The 17,697-nt window shown below is 41.3% G+C and overlaps 1 protein-coding gene across 2 annotated transcripts in view; it reads left to right on the top strand.

Annotated features, from left to right (window-relative positions):
* The window catches only part of elmo1 (engulfment and cell motility 1 (ced-12 homolog, C. elegans)), a 103,128-nt gene that overhangs the window by 66,170 nt on the left and 19,261 nt on the right, over window positions 1-17,697 (top strand). For both annotated transcript variants that reach the window (XM_080516349.1, XM_080516348.1), the window contains exon 16: window positions 8,122-8,258. In XM_080516349.1, the coding sequence (XP_080372475.1) occupies window positions 8,122-8,258 (137 nt within the window). The remainder of the gene's footprint in view (window positions 1-8,121; window positions 8,259-17,697) is intronic.

Here is a 17,697-nt window from a genome sequence, read left to right as displayed (position 1 = left end):
AAGCACAACCCTGAACTCAAATCATTTCAGAAATGTAGTTTTTGTTCAATTTAACATGTTAATATCATGATGCAATGTAAAACATTGTGCAGTAAATCGATTAACGTCAAAGAAAGCAATGCACATTGGTACATTTGGAAGCATTAACATGAATAAAATATATCATAAAGACAACAAAAGTAAAACACAATCTCAATGCGAATTTAAGTGATTTATGTCACAAAATGAAGTCTTAAGTTCAGTGCCCTCATTCCACAGATGAGAAATAATTAACACAATTTGACTTCCAGAAGAGACATTTCCGGTCATTCTCATCCCGTCAATAACTTCTCCAGAGCCAAGGAACAATCACTGAAGCAGCCAGAAAAGTCTGCCAATTTAATTTCATAAATTTCTTGAGCTATACATTAGATCAAGTGGGGAAGGAAAAAAAAATTGGTAATAAACACACCCAAGGAATGTCTTGCAGCAGCTTGTTTCAGAACCTCTTGATAACCCCAAAAGTTAGAAGTAAAATGTCGATATGAAGCATAATCACATGTACAGTTCAGTTTGGTACATTTTATGTGTCATCATTGTAATTGCTGAAATCAATAACTGGTTAGTGATGCACTTAGTGTCCAGAAAAGGTGTATTATTAAACAATTTTCCCATCCTGGCTCTGCTTTTACAACTATTATTATGATTTAGTCACATATGCAGAATGTGTTTGCATGCTTGTCTGAGCATACTGTGTTGTTGTCGGAGCACATATGCGCACGCAAGCTGGAGAGTTTTTGGTTGTTCTGTAATAATTAAACAATTCTGTTTGTGCTTTTAGGACGACTCGGACAGATTGTGTGTTTGTTTGCATAAGCATGACTCACCCCATCTGAGATATTCCTCAAGAGTCTGGCTTGAGGTGTAATATAATTCACTGTGTAGCCCACCCATCATGGATTTGAATTGTGTTGATAATATTTAGCTTGTCAAAGCAAGGGCTACTAAATATGGAGTACTTGTTTCACTTGAAGTCATGTTCGATTTGCAACATGCATCCGTTTGTTGATCTCCATCTGTTCCTCCATGACTTCTTGCTTGTTGTATGTGATCAATGAACGATGACCGTTGCTATGTCAATGAAGACCACACAAGAAATGCGGCTTTAACCTTTTGTCGTCTTCTTTATCCAATCTTTTCTTCCTTCCTGAAATGACTCGGTTTGTTCCAAAAAAAAGTGCAGATATGACAACAAACAAACTCTGGACAAAGGGGGTTCATTATGTAGCATGATGCAGCTTCTGCATCTCAAAACAATGATTTGGACTCGTGACCTCTTTTCATACATTTCTTTTAATTTTTTTTTAATTATAATTAATTTCACTAAGATTAGAAGAACAAGCATAATTCATCTGCCCTGCTGGTGCTACACTAACATTGTAGGTTGATTTGTATCGCAGTCTATGGAACCCAACTTTAAAAACCCAGAGGGCGTTTTCTTTTACAGCAGCGTATGTGACCTTGGTTTGGTTCCAACAATACCAGACATCAGCAGCTGGCAGTCCAATTGTCCAAAAATGGCAATTGCAAGGAAACATTTAGCAAATGCAATAAAAAAGTGTTACTGGGGAAATTCCCATCCAAGCATTTTGATTCAGCAAATGTAAAGGTTAAACCTTCACCTATAATCATGAGCTTTGGGTCATGAGGGTGACATTTCAGATACAAGTGGCTGAAATTATATTGAACAAAAATAGAAATGCAACACTTGTTTTTGCTCCCATTCTTTATGAGCTGAACTCAAAGGTCAAATACTTTTTTCTATGTACACAAAAGGCCCATTTGTCTCAAATAATGTTCACCAAAACTAGTCTAAATCTGTGTTTGTGAGCACTTCTCCTTTGCAGAGATAATCCATCCACCTCACATATGTGGCAGATCAAAATGCCGATTAGACAGAATTATTGCACATGTGTTTCCCAGGCTCGCCACAATAAAAGGCCACCCTAAAAGCTCAGGGAGAACATGCAAAATAGAATTTAGGGTCATCTGATTTGCATATTTTATGTTGCACAAATAGATAAAGTGACTCATCCACACCCTTTATGTGTCCTTGATGACCAAATGAAAAATATGTTTCCGTCTAAAGATGTATCCTCTTTCAGCTGTTCAGCATTTCATCGTCTACAGGTTTTCCTCTGCGTTCAACTCCAGAAGGAGAAGTTAGCAAGTGTTTCTCCAGGAGTTAATGAATTAGCATAACTCATTGCTCTATACTTGATTCCCTATTGTGTGATTTGAGCAAAAAACAGTTTGTTCCTGGGAACATGTTGGCAATTCTAAAAGAGCAGATGGCTAAAAACAATCAGGAAAATGTGTTGCCCCGCCCCCAACTCAATGAACTAATCCATATCAGTATAAGCATTTTTGGCCGCTATAAATAGATTGTTTTTGATAAAACAATAGGAGTGCAAGTCAAGTGTCCACGACTTGCGTCTCTTCAGGGATGCTGAGCTGTTGTTTGCTGTCGCATGAGAAGCACACAGACCGCTTGCCAAGTCATCCAGCCAGCCGTGGCTTTCATCTCTGTGTAACGACAGTCTTGAAACTGCATACAAATGCAAACAGTGACTGGAGTGGGAAGATGGTGCTGACGGTGCTCACTGGACACACACACACACATACGCACACACACACACACACAATCATCATCACAGTTGGACATAAGGGCATGCTGGTATTATAATTAAAGCAAAGATGACACTTTTCAGTGTGTATTCGTCACATGGCTTTGCTGCAAGGTGACTCTGAGGGTTGCTGTGCTCACATTGTGCATAGTCATGCGCACACACACACACACACACACACACACACACACACACACACACACACACACACACACACACACACTCATTTGACAGATGTCAAAATGGCATCCTGCCCACATGCATGTTTCTGTTCCTGTCACACATACCAAGAGTTTCACATCCACACATACTTCACAAGGCTCGTGTTTAGTTGCACTCTCATGTCCAGGACTTATCTGCATGGTCACCAGTTGAATAATTGGCTCTCAGCTAATGTCTGCAAGCCCTCAGAGCCTTCTCATTAAATGGATTTGATAGGTGACAGCTGTCCCACTCTCACACTTGCATGCACGTCCAAACACACATTAGCAGACATTGGTCGCGCGTTCAAAACGGTTCCTCCTTGACTTCATCTCGACACGTCCTGAAGGATGCAGTGAGGATAAAAGTGAAGGTGACGGGACCCGTTTGTGGCTCCTGAGTGGTCTTGCACTCAAAATAAAATTGGGTGATGTTGTGGAAAGTTACTGGACTGATGTCCTGCAGTTAATGACTCAACTTTTAATTCTGTTAACACAGTTTATGATGAATTATAATTATGAACAAAAGATTTAAAAGCAGAAAAGAACATTTACATCAACTTTCAAGTGGTAATTCATAACACAGTTTTACCCCATTTTGTGGGTGGAAAAAACCCCCAAAACTATGCATGTATCAAATAACAGCAAAGCAATATTTTCTTTGACATTCTATGACGTTCACAGCAAGTACTGAAAATCGCTATGTTCACTTCTCAAAATTAGATTTCACCTTTTATCAAATGGGAAGACAAAGTAAAAGCCATTGCAAGTGTTGTGACCATAAAAGCAGTTCAAGAGGGTTACAATCACAAACAATGCATAATCCAAGTTGTCCTTTGAATCCAATGTGAAAAAAATAGTTTAAGGGTTGAATAATTAGATTTCTGTTTTTAGTGTCGCCCTCCTGTTGACTCAGATGGGCTCACTTTCTTCTTTCTGGTCATGTAATCCCACATTAACAGGATGACACTGAGATCAGGACTCGGTGGGGGTTGGACCATCTGTTGCAGTACTCCATGTTTTCTTTCTCACTAAAAATAGTTCTTCATGACTTTGAATGTTTGTTTGGGGTCATCGTCTGCTTCTATTGTGCTTATTGTATTACGGGTGGATAAGAATCCTAAAAAGGCCACCAAAGTTTGTGCAGCGCCTTGTATGTTTTATGTGCTTGGGGGAGATAATAATGAATATACTGTCATGTCCACAAGTTAGTTTGACCCCTATCTCAAAGTAGGAATAAAAAAGGTGCTTTCTGCTGAACCACCATCCTGGGGTGACGTATAATCATGAAGTATCGCAGCATATCTATGAAACAGCAAGTTCTGCTGCTGATCCATGTTGGCATATGGTCGCGCATAACCAAGTACCGGTCATCATGGTGTCCCGTTACCTATTTTATGAGAGGTGCACCACCCACACATCTGGCTGTGCAGATGGACGAAACTCATACAGGACAAAGAAAACTCATTAGTGGTTGCTTTCTGTCCATCCAGATTGTCTGCTGCAGGCCCATATGTTTGGCCAAAAAGAGCCATAAATTAGGACTCAGAATAGAACAGACCTCATATAGTTCATGTACACTCAAACTAGTATGTGTTCATTCATCAAAAAGTGTAATGTTTAATCAGATTTTTATCTCTAGTCATGCACCCTGTTCTGAGATGTCGTTTTAATTTAAACATCTTTTTTTTTTCTTTTTTTTTTTTTTTCCGTTCAAAATAAGTTTATATCTTCATATCTTTGCAATTTAGAATGTTTAGGAGCTGTCAGAATCAATCTGTGTACATTATATAAACGTCAGTTCATTCTTGGACTTCAGTCGTCCTCATGGAACTAAAATATCGTCAGACAGTGACACTCAAACGTAGCCAAGTTTCTTTTTTGTTGTTGTATTCTATCATAGATAATCTATTAAAGTCAGAAAAAGTACCATTTACCATTTGAGAAGAAAGAGAATGTTTTATTTCCCCTCTTGTTTATTGATGTATTAGAGCTGTGGCGAACTCAAGTCTATAATGGTGTAATGACTATTGACAGTTCATGGTATTGAGGGATATTTCCTGATGGTTTTCTCTTTCCAGTCATGCGCCACTTCAAATTGAGGTCATGTGGATCACGTGAAGCAAGATTAACGAGCAGCCTGATGTTTCTTTTCTTCAGTTCAGACCTTCACCTTGTCCATTCCATCCGCAAAGCCCCATAACGCAGAATAATAATGGGTGTGATGGTGTTTTACTGTGTGGTTGTTTTCACTGCGTTGCAACACGACGTCCATGTTGGCAGGAAGGAGGTGGAGGCTGGTAAATTCTACAATGGCTTCAAGCTTTAGTTACCTCATCACGGTAACATGACTTTGCACTTACACAGCTCTGTCTCCATTCAGGTGGATAATTTTAAGTGCCTTTGTGCAGCAGTGAGAATGATTTCATGTTGATTGCCAAAAATGCCAATGATTGGCATTTTTGCTAGCTGGACTTCTGCTTGGGAATGGGAAATGCTAAATTGGAAAACTCTGCAGAAACTATCCATTCAAGAAGTTAATTCCTGAAGGCTCAATGAAATATATAGGCTCTTTATGCTACTGCATTGATTTTGAAAGGAAAGAGCAGATATATTTCGAAGTGTTGAGTTTTAGCTCCAATTTACAAGACCAGGGAACAAAAAGCAGAAGTTGTAGCTTTTCTGTACAAGCATAAAATGATGTAGATGTGTGTCAAGTGTAATGTTGTGGAGCGTTTGTGAAAGCATTTGAAGAGACTGTCCTAATTCAGACCAAACTGCATGCTGGATTTTTATTCTGCTCTGAAAGAATGGTGAATCATGTGTTTGATGAAGTATTCAGTGATCCGATTTTTGCCCCATTTTGGGTAAAAGTATTACAATACAGAAACACTGTGAACCATTTTAAGCATCAGTGCGCTACAGAGTCCCCCCCCCCCCCCCCCCCCCCAACCTCGTTGCTGCTTCAGGTCCTGCTGAGCCCTGCAAGAGGTAATAAACCTGTCTGCGACTCAGCATGCCTTGTGAAATTTCAAGATGGAGGAAATTCTGCAGAGTCACAGGAGACAGCTCACTGTCTGTATCTCCCAAATAAGCCTTGACATGTAATTCCCCTCACCTTGCTACCTCCGGGGCTCTGTTGGTCCTATCAATAAACAGCCCATTTGCCTCAGAGGTCATCACAAACTGAACCCCGTCAACAACGTGTGCTTGTTGGGTAGACGAAGGACCCCCGAAATGCATTCTTTATTTTTCATCTTCTGTCCATTTTCTATTTTTCTGCCCCTGAGAGAAACAGTATTGACTAAAGAGGGAGTCAGCATCTGTTTTGGCTCGCCTCCATTAGTTTACTGATTGACTACGAGCACCGGTCACACCTCCCTCAGGGCCCCTCCACTTCCCCCGCCCCCTAATCTCTAATCCATCCCTCCAAATCAAGGCTCAGGTCGCCATGCCTGTGGACTGAAGGCATCACTCATTATACCGTGAAGTTTCAAATGTTGCCTGACCCCTTCCATTTTATGTCATGGCTGCTTGTGGTGGTCTGGGACCCTGAGCAGCAGCTCCACTCTTTAAAATCTTTAAATGACCCAACCTTTGGATCAGGGCGGCCACTCTCCTCGGCAGGAGGAGCCAGAGTCAAATTTAGTTCAGATGAATGTCAAGCCTTGTTATCGTACCTCTTGTCTAATGTGGTTTGGGCAATCAAAATCCTTCAAATTCATCTTAATTGCCTTTCATTCTGTTTCAAACGTATAGTCTGGCCTGAAATGCTTCTGTCATTGCTAATAGAGAAAATAAACCACCTCTGGCTTTATAAAATGAAAAAAGCCAAACTTCATCTCATTGGAAGTGGTTACTGGTTACAGTTTGTCTCCAAGGGACAGTTTGTGTGCGAAGTTAATGAGGAGCTCAATTTTCAATAACGCAGAGTCTTGCTTCACTGGGAAACTTTATAATATGCTCAGTTGTTTTCGGGAAAACAGCCTAATAAAGACATCAACTCCCTGCCTCGAATCCCTCACAGCCATTTTAGATTTTTCCTCTCATGAACAGCCTGTTGTTTTCAGTTTTATTCTGTAGTTTGGTCCTTATGGTGAAATGTATATTATAATATTTTATATATGGAGATAAACACACAGTTAATGTATAAATGTAAAAATGTCCCAACAGATACAGTGTACATCAACCCACACATACCCCACATGTATACAAACAGTAGTTTTCCCACTATGCTCAAGCCTGCTGACTAAAGTCATTGTTCTATTTAATCACCTGGAGCATTTATTAGTTGAACTGACAACCATTTCAGCTGTAGTTTGTTTTATTTACTTACAGTAGCTGTGTGTATGCTGGCCTGTTGTCCCTGTTGTGCATTACTCAGGTGCTCCGGTCCAGACAGGAAGCCACATTGCTTTAGAGCCAATTATGTATAATTGAAGACGGCATATGGCGTGAGTCATTCAATAGAAGAGACAAGTGAAAAGTGAATGGACAGTTCCCTGTCAAGTGACTGTTGGTTATCAGTGTGTGTCAGTGAATGTGGACATGCACTAAATTTTAAGCTCTGCCTTTGGGAATATTGCAATCTAATGAAGGTGTGCAGTTGTAGCTGTCATTTAACTTTAAATGACTTCTTGGCATGAGAACCAGGAGGACACAATGTGTTTCATGTACTGTGATGGGGGCTCATCCTCCCACACTGGCTTTACACGAAAATGGAAAGGAGGTGAACATCTGCCCTGACTCAGTGCAAACCCTGATTTCTACCCTTTGATATTTGTACAAGTAAAACATAAAATATTCAGGTGTGCATTCATTTACTTTTTGCAAATGTTTTCACATCTGTCATCTTTGTTTTCAGCAGAGACAGACCGAAGTAGCTTCAAATAAATGATTCTTTTTATGACTGGTGATGGATTACTTTTCTACCTTGCAGTGATGGTTGTTGCATTGAATCATACAGGAACTTTAAAATACCGTATTCACATTGGCACATTTTGTTGCTGTCAGCAGATCAGAATGGATAAAGGCTTAAAGTAGTTTTATAGTTAAAGAAAAAAAAAAAGTTGATCAGTGAACCTGTTAAGAACCGTGTCATGGGAGCTTGTGGTTTTTCATATCAATTTAATGCAATTTCCAAGGTTTAAGTAAACTTCATTCGCAACATTAAATTCTTGTCACTTGCTTGGAGGCTTTCATTCACTGCCGCCTGCCGCTGTAAGTCACACTCTGCGTTTATCTTGTGTCTACAGCCAGTGAAAACTGCCACGACTTCCACCCCATGTTCTTCACCCATGATCGCTCCTTCGAGGAGTTCTTCTGCATCTGCATCCAGCTGCTCAACAAAACCTGGAAGGAGATGAGGGCCACCAGTGAGGACTTCAACAAGGTACGCTGCAGGCAGGGGAGCAATGTCAACTCAAAGCATCATCAGTTAGTTTGTGTTTTAAATCTATCAGGGGTTTCAGGTTTGTGGGGAAATAATTATGCTCCAAAGTGCACACTTTAGTACTTCGAATGCCGTAATTACAGATGACACCTAAAAAGCTGCTTGAATACTGCTTCAAACTATTTTATGTTTGTATTATATAAACGTCACAAAGCAATATTGAGAATCAGGGTTTTTTTTAGGAAATAGGAAGCTGTTTTGTGATCAAGCCAACAAAAGGTTGAATCTTTTGTTAACTAAAAACATGTACACTAGTATATTTAACAGAAGCATGTTTGCAACAGCCTATTAAATGAATATATTTCTCTGAAATGTCATGGAGAATAATGTTATAGCACAATTACAGAAGTCAGAAGCATATTTAATCACATCTGCATTCACAAATTCGCTTCCTTGTGCATGTGTGGGTTTTCTCTGAGTACCTGGTTTCCTCGCAAACAGCAAAAACATGCATTTTAGGTTAATTGGTGACTCAAAAATTCCACTTATGGTGTGTATATATACATATCTATAGGTGTGTGTGGTTGTCTGTCTCTGGGTGTTTTGCTCTGTGATGGACTGGCGACCTGTCCATGTAACCTTCACACACAGTCTGCTGGGTTAAAGCTGGACGAAGCAGTAAAGAAGAATGTTGAATGTAACTGTGCATATGTGGGGGCTTTATATATTAGAATATTTAAAGAGTTTTTCCAGCTTTGCTGTATTTCCCCTCCGACATGAAGCATTAGCTGCTTCTATCGGCTGAGCCGCTGATTAAGGCAATACATCTTCATTTGGGGCTCAGTGGAGTTTGAATGAGAATGACAAACTTCCTGTAAGCTTGCGAAGGTTGCGGCAGCTCACACAGGAAACGTGTGTACACGCACGACCAAACGGATATAGTAATGAGGTGTTTATGACACATATTGTATGTTGTGTAGTCAATTGGGCATCAGTAACAGCCAGCAGATGCTCTCCGCCTCTCCTCCGATTCATCAAAGTAATTATGATTGTCTTATGGTATCAAACGGCAAACAGACCGACACAAACTACAAGCAGCAGTGTGTTCGAGTCACTGCTCGCACTGTGATTGGTAGTGGTCCAGACCTTTTAATACTTGCAGGCTTTGAAAATGTGTCTCACACATAATGAGCCGGTCCTTATTTCGACTCTGCAGGTTGTGTCCTTCTGGTCCATTGTGTCACTCCACTGTAAACAGACACATAAAAGGTGACAGTATAACTACTATCTCAGCCTCCAGCTTCCTTAAAACGGAGTTTGTGTTTCTTACTTTTGTTTTTTGAGCGAAATGGCTCTTAATGTGCATAAATATAACAAGACAAAAGTTTCATCATTCGAGGCTATTTCAACTACAAGTAAAATGATGGAAGACAGCGGCGAGCGTTTCATAAGCCAGTCTGTCTTTTCAAATAGAAGTTAGTGTTCACAGGCAGAATTGTTGAAAGTCCTGCTCCCAACTTTCCCCAAACAAATTGGGAGTCACATAGAAAATGTATTGTTGTTTTTATGAGCTATGATGACTCTCCTGATCTTTTTGCCTGAAGCCCCAAGAAGAATCATGATGCACTCAAAACACATCGAGCTGTGATCTGTTGCAGATTTTGTATCAATCAAAGTCCACCTGCAATTTATTGATGCTCTCATATTGTCTGCGTTCAAGTCAGAGTAATCACATCTTATTGATTGATTCACCAGCATTGATTGTAAAACATCCAACGACTGAAAGAGCACCGTCAATATATACATTTGCTGTTACATTATGTTCATCCATCCAACTCAACCCAGCCAGTGCCAAGCCCAGCAGACTATGGACAAAAGATGGTTACACCACTCACGTCCCAGGGCAAACACACAGTCACACACGTCCACAGTCACACCTATAGCCTATTTAGAGACATCAATTAACCACAAATGTATCTTTTTTTCCAAGTTCTTACTGTTGTTAAGAAATACTTCTGTAAAAAAAACTACTGAAAAAATTAGTTACCACTGAGTTGTTTTGCACATGGCAGGGAATTGAGTCACTCTTCCTCTGCAAATATCTATTTTCAACATATTTTTTCACACAAAACAATAAAGTAGATAAAAGTTACAAAATGCTAACAAATGTAGACAAAAAGCAAATATATTCTCTACTAAAAAAGATTTTGGCTATGAAAATGCAGAACAAAAGGTTGAAATATTAATTCAAACCTTCTCAGTGGCTTAAATCAAGTAGATTTCAAAAACAATTTCTCAAAGTAAAAGCACATAAAAATAATCTAAATTCTGTTGGGTTTTTTTTACACATCTGATTATCATGTCTATTTCTCACTCATCCTGAGGAGAAATATCCAACATACCCACGTTGCACACATACAGTAAGTGGACACACACCTCCTCGAGCAAGCAATCCTATTATCCAGTCTCCTCCCTTTGCATCCTTCCCTTGAAGGTGAGTCGGTTTCGATTGATTTGCGATAGATGATGCTTGCCTTCACCCTTCCTCCTCCCCCTCCCGAACCTCGTCTTTCGTCACACACTCGGGAGTTTGAAATTCAGCCGCAGCTCGTCGTCGGTTGGGCCATTTGGTCCCAAGGGCTTGGTATCAGCTAAATGGTGCGTGTAGAGGTTGGCAATTTCTGCCTCCGACGCAGAGTCTCAGTTTGTATTCAAAATGAACTCGGAAACACTCCTGAGACATGAGATCCTCTGATGTTGGTGGAAGGATGGCATCTCGACCAGATTTGCTAAATATAAATACATCTTACTTTATGTGCAACTGTGAGTGATTAGTGGAAGGTCATCAATGAAAGCTCACATCTCTCTGAACTCTATGAACAAGAACATCATAATGAGGATATTATTTAAAAGAGCGATGGACATTTGTTTCCACGCACTTTAAGTCGTCAATAAGTTGACTCATGAAATAATTCATAAGGAACGAAGGCAAATGAGTTACAAACCTCAACTTTCACATTCACAGTGAAAAAGGATTTATTTCAATGAATTAGATTTTGTCGTTGTATAACTGTTGGACTACTCAACTAACACTCTTTCTTATATGGCATCTTAATGAATAATGAGTGTATTTATTAGTCATACATGGCCATGATTATATTTAAAAATATGCCTCCTTTCGACAAGAAAATTATGGCTGTGAGATAGAAAAGACCTGCACACAACAATTACTGAATGCCACATACGAGGGTAGAACCTCTTTCGAGACGATTCCTTCTCAGAGATGGATAATAAGACGTGTCAAGGATCATTTTGAGGGCATCTACTTAAAAATATGGCTCGTATGTGGCGAGTGTCTCCTGCAGCTCCACCGTGTTCACATGTGCAAGATGGTGCAAGGTTAAGATTGTACGGGGGGAAATACATGAAAATGCTCTGTGACATGCCATTTCAAATTTGATTTTGAAAACACATGTGCAAAACCGTTTCTATGCATTTTTAACAATGGTGCAATCACTACATTGGAAATGATGTGTGAAATTAATAAGGGATGCCACTGAATGGAAGAGAAATTCTAAACATCTCGGCTAAAGGTATCATTGCTGATTATTGTATCTGTTGTGCATTTAAACTTGATAGTTATGTTTTTATTTGAATGTGTGGATGGTCTTGTTATGTTTTATAGTCTGCCAAACCAAAATATATATACGTATATATGTGTGTGTGTGTGTGTGTGTGTGTGTGTGTGTGTGTGTGTGTGTGTGTGTGTGTGTGTGTGTGTGTGTGTGTGTGTGTGTGTGTGTGTGTGTGTGTGTGTGTGTGTGTGTGTGTGTGTGTGTGTGTGTGTGTGTGTGTGTGTGTGTGTGTGTGTGTGTGTGTGTGTGTGTGTGTGTGTGTGTGTGGGATGTTTGAGGACCCCAGGAAGAAGAAGCTAAAGCTTCTTGGGCTTTTCGGGATCCAGATAAAGCTTGAAACCTAGAATTAGGTGCCAGACGCTGACAACAGTGAGCTGTCCAAGGTGTGGAATACTAAACCACCTTGTTCAGGTTTTATCGACGTGCATGACTGCTGTGGACTGCAAGTGTGTAAGTGTGTGTGTGCGTGTCTATCTTAAACACTGATGGCTCTTTCAGTGATGAGTCTTTATGGCTGACTGAGCATCTGCCCAACACACACACACACACACACACACACACACACACACACACACACACACACACACACACACACACACACACACACACACACACACACACACACGTATACATTGTCTTTTGTGTCTCTTTTCTAGGTTTAATATTTGGTCAAAGACAGAACAATAGGTCTGGTTGTTCATGATGTATGTGTGTTTAATGGAGGCAAGTCTGACGCTCCCAGGGCACAGCTCCGACCGTCAGCAACCGTTTCCCCTGTTTCCATAGCAACCCCTGTTCAATTACCTCCGCTGTGCTGCCATACTCTGCCTGTTTCAGTAAGATGGAGCCACTGTGCTGCTTGTGTACATGCTTACGTCTCACTTCTGCCTTGTGTTCGTCGGTGCTTGTGTGTGCACAATGGCATCTATCAGAGACTCGATCTTGTACAGCTGCCTGTCGTCCCTTCATCCAAAACATCCTAGAGCTTCACCTCCTCCTCTTCCTCTTACCCACAGGAGAGAAAAAACCTTCATCTCCTTCTGCTTGGGCCCTCTTTAAAAAAAAAAAAAAAAAAAAGCCCCACTGATGTAGTGGCTTGCAGCCACTCACAGTACCCCTCCTCCTCCTTCTTCTCCTCCTCTTCTTCTCTCATCTCTCCCTCCCTCCCTTTTTGCCTAAACCTCTCTCTCTTTCTCCCACTCACCCACACATACACATAAGATACACACACACACACACGCACACTCACGTCATGTGATCCACTCGCAGCCCCACCATTGGCGTCTCTGATCATGGCGTGTGTCCAATCAGGGCATAAGCCCAGAGATCAACATAAGCGAAGCAGAGCAGCCTGGCTGATGCTCTTAGAGTCACACAGGGAGGGAGGCAGGCAAATACAGACACACAAAAATATCATAGTAGATGAGAGATGGGCAAAGTTTGATAGAGAAGAAAGGCAGGCTTTTTTTTTTTTTTTTTTTTTTAAAGACATAGGAAGGTGTCGAGCAAGGCGGCTGAAGGAACAAAAAGCCTCGACAAAGAAAGAAGAGAAAAGGAGGAGGTGCATGAGCTGTATTGACAGACGAGTCTTTCGTTGATTGTGGATAACGCTAACAGTCCACAATCAGCTCGGCTGCTCATCTGAGGAGCCGTCTGCATCCGTCATCCGACCTCTCGTCCGTCCCCGTCCCTCGCTGAGCGGCAAAAACTCCTTCTCTGGTGAAAGCACAAGGATTCTTCCATCAGTGTGGAGAGCATCCCACCACACTTGCAACCATGGAGGTGACATGTAAGTACTGAGGATGGAAAGGAGACCGGCGGGGATAAAAAGAGCAAGTGGTTTTCAATTTAGAGTGGATGGATTGAGCAACGGGAGGTGGTAGTAAGGGAGGAAGAGGGACTGTTTGTGTTGTTGCCTGGATGCGGAGGAGGAGTAGAAGGAGGGGAGGGCAGATGATGGAGAGAGGGCGGAAAGGCAAAGGAGAATGTAGGAAGGGATGGGGAAGAGGACACGGTATGAGGAAGAGGGGGGACAGATGGGGCCGGGTCAACTCAGCCAGGCGTAAGCAGGTTAGACTGGGACCCAGATCACAGCCTTTTTAACACACAAACACACTCAGTGGCACACACATAATCTGCTTTCACACTATCTCAAAAAAATACATACCCACATCCACTTGCATCCCCTCCAACCTCCCCCCATCACTCCAGGATGTGTGTGTGTGTGTGCATGTGTGTGTGTGCAAGATGGGGGTTGGGCTTTGTTGTTGTGAATGAGATTACTCCACATCACCAACACCCACTGTTTGTCACCAGAGGAATTCAATGCCACTACTACTGTTCTCCTCTCCTCCACACTGTGTCTCTCCGCCTTGGATGAGCTTCAACCAGTGTTTTAGCCAGGGGGGTTTGACACGGGATTAGAGCGAGGTCGGCCCCACACTGTAGAGCAGGAGGCTGTGAAACGCTGCCAGTGCCTCATTTCATTTGTTTTGGACAGGGCATGGCATGCAATGCACTCACTCACTGTCCAATTCAACCTGCCATCAGGTGATCTCCTCGCTTATGGGTCGCGCTGAAAATGATTCCTCAATGAAATCGAAAAGTCAACCAACTAAGCATGAATCCAAAGTATGTTTCACAACCATCTCAAGTTTTTAATGAAGCAATGATATCACTTTGTTCAAGCACAAAAGATGTGAGGACTTGGATTCCTCCTTTTTATCGCATTAGCTTGAAGTGTTAGTGTGTAATACAGGTATTCTTCACTAATTTGAATAATATTTTGATTGATTAGCCAAAAAATTTATATATATATATATATATATATATATATATATATATATATATATATATATATATATATATATATATATTCAGAGGAGTATACTAATAATTGTAAACTACAGCTAATCGTGAAATAATAAGCTTCCTCTCATCCCATCTGCACTTCAGAGCTCACTTATTAGTTACATCTATTTTTGTTAATAATGTGAAAATCAAGGTTAAATAATAACCCATTGTGTTTTTCTGGCAGTTGTTTTTTTTTTTTTTTTCTTATACCACACAGCCACACCACTATTTGGCAGTGCAATGCATCCTGCTGAATACGTCCTGGATCTAGTTTCAGGCTGAACAGATGGATCAGACAATAAAATCAATCTTCTCATCTAATTCTCAGCAAGAGAGCAAACAAGTGTATTTCTTGTCTTCAATCACTGGTGAAAATAGGCATGTAGCTGCAGCCCTTTAATGTTGACTTCAGTCCCTAAACAGCACACTGTCAGTTGTCGTCTCTCTTCACCAGTGATTAGTAAGAAGGAGTCGTCAGCTTGGTTGATGTAGCATGTCCTCTAAATGAGCCGAGCACAGAAGTAAAAAGATCCTTTTCAGAGTTGGAATATTTGCCACTGCCTTTGGTGGCATAGAGGAGAGTAGATAATCTGCTTTGTTCATCCATGTCGAAGACCGACCTGTCCCATGTGGGATTATTCACATGGCAATCCTCACAAAGCTGGGCAACTGCAGCCGAGCGACCCTCTCATCTACGCCCATAAATCAGTCATTACTTGTCGAACGCGTAACACTATTAAGAAGCAGCATGAACCTGCTATTTCAGTTTCATTTAAGGCTGCAAATCAATTCAGGAGATTTAATGCAAATGAATGCAAATTATTTCTGGCCCTTTAGTAAGAAGACCGTTCCTCCACTTTTCCACAAGGTTAACATGCGTGCGTGCTTGATTAATGAAATGGGAGCCAGCACATAAGAGTCAGGAGTGATTTGACAGTAATGGCGTGAGAGCAGGTGCCAAAAGTTTTGGGCAGAGGCCATGTTTAGATTCCAGGAAGCTGCTTGGGACACCGTTGGCGAAAGCGCTGCACACGCCACCTAATGCCAACAACTGTGACTGCTGCTGTCCTGCTTTGCATCCATGAGGCCGAGACAAACCTGCACCTCCCCCACTCGTCTCTTCTCCTGCATTGAGACCTGCAGATTTTATATACGTACCGTGCTCGTTGTTCACGTTCCTCTCGTCTTCCTTGAATTACAAACAGTTTTTGTCTCCTATGTCCTTTTTCTCCACCTCGTACTCATCTCTTGAACACCCTCACCACCACCACCACCACCACCACCCCGTCCCCTCACCCCCGTACCCTCTCCCCCTCTATTGTTGAATTCAGACAGGCTATTTATATCTTTCTGCCTGGCTGCCTCACCTCCCACTCCCTTAACAAGGTTTGCTTTATTGTTTTTGCACACATCTCGGCACGCTCGGACAGAGCATCGGCGTGTGTTTTTTTGTGCGTGCGCCTCAACAAATCGGTGTATTTGTGATTTGAGGCCTGCTCGGACTTTGCACGATTTTACGAATTTGCGCCTGTGTCCCTATTTTCTTCTTTTTCTGTCGCCTGTATGCGAGTGTGTAACAAGAGTATAGCCTGACTGCTCAGCTGGGTTTCAGTACAAGTGCTTGTGTTTTTTTTCATTCCCATGCATTAGTTTTTCATGAGTGTCTTTGTGTATGTGCCTAAGGGGGATCTCTCATCTCTGACAGCGTTAGCCCACTCACATCAGCACACCAAAGCTAAGCTCACTAATCAGACCAGAGAGATCACCAGTCATTAGCATCAAACCATCAGAGCTGCATGAGCAGAGATGCAGAGCTAACATTTTGTTTTGTTGTGTGTCAAGATAATGATACTGTCGTTGAGTCTCACAGCAGCTCAGTAAATAATCAGCAGGGAGAAAGATGATTTAACTTGGAATTTTAGGTCTTTTGATTCACTTAAATACCCCTCGACACTACATCTCTGTGTAGATGTTTATATGTGCATGTCAGGCCACAGATTACTTGCAAATTACAGATCCCCTTAAAGGCCCTCTTTTATGAGCGTGACTTGTGGAAATATGCTGAGCAGTGTCATCAGCATCACATCAAAATCCACTTTCAATACATCACTGCTTGAATCAGGAGAGAATGAGCACAGATGTCTGTTACTCTGGTTCTCTGTCTGTTGTTTTTAAAAACTCCACATTACTGTTCTGACAAGAAAATGCTTAATGTGGTCATTACATTTAACACGCACAACCAAATATTACAACGTGTGATTGATTTCAAATGCAGAATTAAGTTGAGTCCCCGTTTACATTAGAGTACACGGACTATTAAGTTCTGGCAGGAGAGGTGAGGCCCAACCATAAAAAGCACAATGTGTATCATTGGATAAATGGCTCAGTGACAGAAGTAACGCTACTGGTCAGCCAAATGTTTCACTGTCTGGGTGTTCAGTCATATACTTTTGTATATTTAACTTCCTTATTTCCTGTGCTTGAGATTTTTTTTTACTCAAGTCACAGTAGAATGAGAAGCCAGCATTGCATCCATAACTGCAGGCCCTTTGTATGACTCATTCATGTTGCCCCCTCTGTTCTTAGTAATCCAATCACCCAAAATGTACCACTCCATTACATGGAGTAGAGAATTACTCTTTGCAGAGCCAGGAAGGACCTTGCTCTGTCTCAACTTGCACTTTTGGTGTAAAAACATTGTAGCTCAGCTAAATGAGAGTTGTGTGCATCATTCATGGAGAAGTTAGATGATGTAGTTTTCCAGACAACTTCAGCAGGTCTAGCAATGGCACAAAGTAGCACTCAAGCACTCAAGTGTTGGTCCCGGCCACATTATCTCATATAATGAAATAATACTTGTTTTTATGTCCTTGAATGGATGTTTAATCACAACAATTTACTCATCCCTCTGGGACAATTAATACAGAATGTTCACATTTCCTGCAACAACT

This window comes from Blennius ocellaris, assembly GCF_963422515.1.
Source record: "Blennius ocellaris genome assembly, chromosome: 20".
Classification (NCBI taxonomy): Eukaryota; Metazoa; Chordata; class Actinopteri; order Blenniiformes; family Blenniidae; genus Blennius; species Blennius ocellaris.
The sequence above is the reverse complement of the archived record's forward strand: the minus strand, read 5'-3'. Positions and strand labels throughout refer to the sequence as shown.